Consider the following 7,149-nt stretch of genomic DNA (forward strand, 5'->3'; position numbering starts at 1 on the left):
GACCAGGGGGGGGGATGTGACCAGCCAGGCCAGCTATTCCCCTAACCCATGGACCTGCAAGCTAGAACCTGCCTGGTACTGTCTGGTGCCTGCCTGGTACTGTCTGGTGCCTGCCTGGTACTGTCTGGTACCTGTCTGGTAGTGTCTGGTACCTGCCTGGTAGTGTCTGGTACCTGCCTGGTACTGTCTGGTGCCTGCCTGGTACTGTCTGGTGCCTGCCTGGTAGTGTCTGGTACCTGCCTGGTACTGTCTGGTGCCTGCCTGGTAGTGTCTGGTGCCTGCCTGGTAGTGTCTGGTACCTGCCTGGTACTGTCTGGTGCCTGCCTGGTACTGTCTGGTGCCTGCCTGGTACTGTCTGGTGCCTGCCTGGTACTGTCTGGTGCCTGCCTGGTAGTGTCTGGTACCTGCCTGGTACTGTCTGGTGCCTGCCTGGTAGTGTCTGGTGCCTGCCTGGTAGTGTCTGGTACCTGCCTGGTACTGTCTGGTGCCTGCCTGGTACTGTCCGGTGCCTGCCTGGTACTGTCTGGTGCCTGCCTGGTACTGTCTGGTGCCTGCCTGGTACTGTCTGGTGCCTGCCTGGTAGTGTCTGGTACCTGCCTGGTAGTGTCTGGTGCCTGCCTGGTACTGTCTGGTACCTGCCTGGTACTGTCTGGTGCCTGCCTGGTACTGTCTGGTGCCTGCCTGGTACTGTCTGGTACCTGCCTGGTACTGTCTGGTGCCTGCCTGGTACTGTCTGGTGCCTGCCTGGTACTGTCTGGTACCTGCCTGGTACTGTCTGGTACCTGCCTGGTAGTGTCTGGTGCCTGCCTGGTACTGTCTGGTACCTGCCTGGTACTGTCTGGTGCCTGCCTGGTACTGTCTGGTACCTGCCTGGTACTGTCTGGTGCCTGCCTGGCACTGTCTGGTCCCTGCCTGGTACTGTCTGGTACCTGCCTGTTACTGTCTGGTACCTGCCTGGTACTGTCTGGTACCTGCCTGGTACTGTCTGGTACCTGCCTGGTACTGTCTGGTGCCTGCCTGGTACTGTCTGGTACCTGCCTGGTACTGTCTGGTTCCTGCCTGGTACTGTCTGGTCCCTGCCTGGTACTGTCTGGTACCTGCCTGTTACTGTCTGGTACCTGCCTGGTACCTGTCTGGTACCTGCCTGGTACTGTCTGGTACCTGCCTGGTACTGTCTGGTGCCTGCCTGGTACTGTCTGGTGCCTGCCTGGTACTGTCTGGTACCTGCCTGGTAGTGTCTGGTGCCTGCCTGGTACTGTCTGGTACCTGCCTGGTACTGTCTGGTGCCTGCCTGGTACTGTCTGGTGCCTGCCTGGTACTGTCTGGTACCTGCCTGGTAGTGTCTGGTACCTGCCTGGTACTGTCTGGTGCCTGCCTGGTACTGTCTGGTGCCTGCCTGGTACTGTCTGGTACCTGCCTGGTACCTGTCTGGTACCTGCCTGGTACTGTCTGGTACCTGCCTGGTACTGCCTGGTACCTGCCTGGTACCTGTCTGGTACCTGCCTGGTACTGTCTGGTACCTGCCTGGTAGTGTCTGGTGCCTGCCTGGTACTGTCTGGTACCTGCCTGGTACTGTCTGGTACCTGCCTGGTAGTGTCTGGTGCCTGCCTGGTACTGTCTGGTACCTGCCTGGTACTGTCTGGTACCTGCCTGGTAGTGTCTGGTGCCTGCCTGGTACTGTCTGGTACCTGCCTGGTACTGTCTGGTGCCTGCCTGGCACTGTCTGGTGCCTGCCTGGTACTGTCTGGTGCCTGCCTGGTACTGTCTGGTACCTGCCTGGTACTGTCTGGTACCTGCCTGGTACTGTCTGGTACCTGCCTGGTACTGTCTGGTACCTGCCTGGTACTGTCTGGTCCCTGCCTGGTACTGTCTGGTACCTGCCTGGTACTGTCTGGTACCTGCCTGGTACTGTCTGGTCCCTGCCTGGTAATGTCTGGTACCTGCCTGGTACTGTCTGGTACCTGCCTGGTAATGTCTGGTCCCTGCCTGGTACTGTCTGGTGCCTGCCTGGTACTGTCTGGTCCCTGCCTGGTAATGTCTGGTACCTGCCTGGTACTGTCTGGTCCCTGCCTGGTACTGTCTGGTGCCTGCCTGGTACTGTCTGGTGCCTGCCTGGTACTGTCTGGTCCCTGCCTGGTAATGTCTGGTACCTGCCTGGTACTGTCTGGTACCTGCCTGGTAATGTCTGGTCCCTGCCTGGCACTGCACTCCTGGCATTGAAAGCACATTGTAGTAACACCCAGAAAATTGTCACTGATATTCGAATGAATTTTTTAGTTGCTAAAGAAAACAGATTTGAAATTAAATTCCTATGGATACCATCACATGTTGGCATCTCAAGGCATGACACTGTTAATATGCTTACAAAGACAAAGAGACGGGTGTAGAAAACCAGTGGTAGACATTGATACAGGTGTTTCATTAACAGTGACAAAGAGAATACTTAAACAAATATCTAATGAAGATCTCACCGACCTAACAAATTCACAAAGACCTGAAAGTCGTAGCATTAAATATTATGATAGATATCGTGAGGAGACATTCACATATGGGACTAATAGAACAAGAACCCGGCAATGTGATGTTATAGTGGCCAGAATACGCCTGGGATATAGACGTATCTGGCAGCTTTCTCAAAGCCCGAAATGTCGAGTACACAATGTGTCAACTTTGTGAAAGAGAAAACTTGCACTCTCTTGAACATTATATTGTAGAATGTCCCATACTGACTGACTTTCGCCCTCCTGGGCTGAGGTATGCTGAACTGTGTAATTACTATATGAGTACTGGAACACTTGATGATATATTGGACTTGTACCCAAGATTGACCATGTAATGTATCATTTATACAATGTATGTATGTGATGTAACTATATAACCTGAGCTTGTAAAAGCACCTTAATCGCCTTCAGTGATTAAGTGCTTAATTGCACTAGTTTCTCTATCAGCTATCTCACCCTGTCAGAGTAAAAGAGACAAATGTATGTGTATGCATGTGTGTGTATATATGTATGTATATATGTATATGTTTGTGTATGTATATGTATGTGTATAAAGTATACTTGAAAGCTGATCAGAATTACATTTCACTTTTTTAAATGCACATTAATGACACTATGCAAAAGACACATCGAGAACTTTATGTAAGACATACGTAAATCTGTGTATCTATGTACTTACGTATGTAGGTTAGCTTAGCATTTTGAAAGCACCGAATCACCTTCTGTGGTTGATTGTTCAATAAACCCTTGAACTGTATGTTTAACACTTCTCTAACCCTGTCCATGGAGGACAGAAGAAAAAGTATATATGCTGGTTAGCATTGTAAATGTGTGGCCACGTCTGTGGTAGAAAAAAATAATAATAATAATGAAAAATTGCCTGATGCCTGCTTGGTACTGCCTGGTGCCTGCTTGGTACTGTCTGGTGCCTGCTTGGTACTGCCTGATGCCTGCTTGGTACTGCCTGATGCCTGCTTGGTACTGCCTGATGCCTGCTTGGTACTGCCTGATGCCTGCTTGGTACTGCCTGATGCCTGCTTGGTACTGTCTGGTGCCTGCTTGGTATTGCCTGATGCCTGCTTGGTACTGCCTGATGCCTGCTTGGTACTGCCTGATGCCTGCTTGGTACTGCCTGATGCCTGCTTGGTACTGCCTGATGCCTGCTTGGTACTGCCTGATGCCTGCTTGGTACTGCCTGGTGCCTGCTTGGTACTGTCTGGTGCCTGCTTGGTACTGCCTGATGCCTGCTTGGTACTGCCTGATGCCTGCTTGGTACTGCCTGATGCCTGCTTGGTACTGTCTGGTGCCTGCTTGGTACTGCCTGATGCCTGCTTGGTACTGCCTGATGCCTGCTTGGTACTGCCTGATGCCTGCTTGGTACTGCCTGATGCCTGCTTGGTACTGCCTGATGCCTGCTTGGTACTGCCTGATGCCTGCTTGGTACTGTCTGATGCCTGCTTGGTACTGTCTGGTGCCTGCCTGTTACTGCCTAGTGCCTGCCTGGTACTGTCTGGTGCCTGCTTGGTACTGCCTGATGCCTGCGTGGTACTGCCTGATGCCTGCCTGTTACTGCCTAGTGCCTGCGTGGTACTATCTGGTGCCTGCTTGGTACTGCCTGATGCCTGCATGGTACTGCCTGATGCCTGCCTGTTACTGCCTAGTGCCTGCGTGGTACTGTCTGGTGCCTGCCTGTTACTGCCTAGTGCCTGCGTGGTACTGCCTGATGCCTGCCTGTTACTGCCTAGTGCCTGCGTGGTACTGTCTGGTGCCTGCCTGTTACTGCCTAGTGCCTGCCTGGTACTGTCTGGTGCCTGCTTGGTACTGCCTGATGCCTGCGTGGTACTGTCTGGTACCTGCCTGGTACTGCCTAGAGCCTGCCTAGTTCTCGTCTAATGCTTCAAAACAAATATCTAGCGATGAGGAATCTATTTAAACAGTAAAGAAAGTGCAAAGAATAAACACAAGATTGTTTGAAAATCATCAACTGCTTCGCATCTATTTATCATCAATGACCTGGTGTGAGATTTTTCTCTACGCCTACCTCCCTTAGGAGGTGGACTACAAGTTTAAAGGCTGCTCACGGCAGTTAAGCATGAGTCCAATAGAAAAAGGAAAAGCGGGAGCAAACCGCCAGGCCTCCACCACCAGGGGTGAAAACCTGTCCACAATAGGCCGCTGGCTCCTCCTAGTAAACAGGACGTTAAAACTAATAAAGGGTAACCGACGGGTTCTCACAATCAAATATTTATATTTGATGTGGCGCTATGAATTGGAATTCGAATTCCCAATGAGAGCTGTCATATCAAAAGATCACCTCAACACTCAATCGTATAAAGCAGAACATGGGTGGAAAAGAATGGTTGAAGGGTTGACATCAAAGACCGTTTTCTATAACATAACAATTTATTAATAACAAGAGACTAAACTACTACATTACCGAGTTTACATTTACGTTAATGTCCATCCAGTGGCACGATAACAAACAGCTAAAAGCAACCCTTGCTGTGCGGCTGCATACTGAACTAACCTGAACACAGGTGTGCCCACTGATGACGCAACATTGCAAATCAAAATATATCACAGACTAAGTTACACCTCAGAGAGTGCCTTATTACTTTAATGTCCATCCAGTGGCATTTCAACACAGCTATTCAGCAGCCCCTCGAGAAATGACAGCAGTCTCCATCTTGCTGACACTTCGGGCTGACCAGTGAACTAACTGAACAATGACGGATGCCCACTGATGACAAGCTTGCAATCGATATTTTCATGGCTTCACGGTGACAGATACTCTAATCACAAGCTTAAGGATCCTCCTTCCAAACAGGAGTGACCCCCGTAACTAGGCGGGTAGTCCAACAGTGACTTCCGCTATCACAACTAATGTGAACACTCTTTGCAACCCCCTGCACGGGGTTGCACTGTAAACAGTAAACAAAGTCAGGCAAGGTGGGATTCTAGGACACAGCTCCAGCAATCCCTAAGTTACTTTACTCTCGTCACCAGACGATAAACAAAGAAATTGCCTCAATCAATTACAAAATTGATTATGTGATTAATTACGTTAATTGACTGATCACAGCAGTCAGCAACAAAGTTCTACGTTAATCACAAACAATTGTCTCTCATAGACAACAACATGATGGTACTCTACGTTAATCATCAACACTTGTCTCTCTTAACACAAGTCATCTTGTTAACAATTGTCGGAAAATCCGACACCATTTAATATATCATACAGATAATAGCTGTATTGTATAAACAAGTTAACCATAGAAAACGTAACTTGTAGTGGAATTACCGTCTATAGAAAACGGGATATCATCACCACATACTATTATAAATCACCACCTATTATGGTGGGAATTATTCTTAAATACATTAGTCTTTGGACTTTACCATTATAAAAACATCTCATATAAATTAACTTAATTATCAATATTAAAGTAGAGTAAATGTGACCCTTCTATCACTTATTGACATCTGGACAATGTAGGCCAGGCGTCAGTGGGGAAGGAGGGGCAGCCATTGTTGATATTAGACCAGAGGCTCACGGGAGCAAATACGGCTCCTGTTAATTTTACTTGGACGTAGTGTTATGGAAACCAAAGGTGTACCATTATCAACACGCTGTCAACAAATCAAGTTAAGTGTTCTTTCCGAAACCCATGTATCTTTCATTTATGGCCATTAATGTCATTATATAGGGTGACCCGGTTAGAGCACGTGGTAGCCTCAAACTAAAGGTAATTAGCCCAGGTCTTCATTGTTCCATGTACAGTATTTTCTCTGATATACCTGTCATATATAGGTATCTGGCTTTACAGCTAGCGCCCTTTTGACAGGTCAAGACGAGGAAGCAAGACTTTGTGCACCAGTTACTGGGTGATGGAAGCTACCTCAAAGAGGGAAAATGTGGAGTCTACACCCTAGTTATACCTGGTGGACTAACCTGCTGTACTATAAGATAAGGAACCTCTTCAATGTATGTAGTCTAATACTGTAGTTTGATTGGCTGCATATATATAAATTTAATTAATATAAACCCCCCTAATGTGTAGAGGATCGATTTGTGAGATTGAGATTATTGCAGAAATACAGTCCACTTATCATTATACAAATTACTATCGAAGTATACGAATTAACGTAAATATAAATTCATATAAATTAAATAAATATAAATCTCACAGGTCGGTTCCCACAACAATAACTCAAAACTCTCTTATATTACATCACACTTGACTCTTTGCAAGTATTCAGTGAGTAATTCTTAATTAAGGTCAAACGGACCACTAATTACATCCCAACTGAGTTACGTTAACTAAGCCTACCCTAACTTGGTAGCTTCTCAACAGTCTGTGTCAAAATTTACTTTACTGAGTGTTAATTACCCTAATTAACTCCGAGCAATTAATTAACTGTCACCAGGACCGATAATTAATCATACATAGATACGTCTCACTCCGCACTGCCTAAGCAGGTCTCATCAAACACTGTGAATTTACAGGAGAGGAATTAATTACTCCCCTAATTAACATGTGTGCATCTTAATCCACTGTCCTCAGACAGGATATGATTAATATAACGATTTATGCTAGCTCCATGACCTCGCTTTACCGAGTCATCTGAGTCCTCAAGACCCCAGAAG

The 7,149-nt window shown here is 47.5% G+C and overlaps 1 protein-coding gene across 1 annotated transcript; it reads right to left on the reverse strand.

Moving 5' to 3' along the window:
- Positions 1-3,316: 3,316 nt before the first annotated feature.
- LOC123755139 (autotransporter adhesin BpaC-like) lies at positions 3,317-4,129 on the reverse strand. The gene has a single exon (XM_045737618.2). It carries the CDS (start codon positions 4,127-4,129, stop codon positions 3,317-3,319), a length of 813 nt encoding a protein of 270 aa, XP_045593574.2.
- Between the last annotated feature and the right edge of the window lie 3,020 nt (positions 4,130-7,149).

This window comes from Procambarus clarkii, chromosome 28 (genome assembly GCF_040958095.1).
Source record: "Procambarus clarkii isolate CNS0578487 chromosome 28, FALCON_Pclarkii_2.0, whole genome shotgun sequence".
Lineage (NCBI taxonomy): Eukaryota > Metazoa > Arthropoda > Malacostraca > Decapoda > Cambaridae > Procambarus > Procambarus clarkii.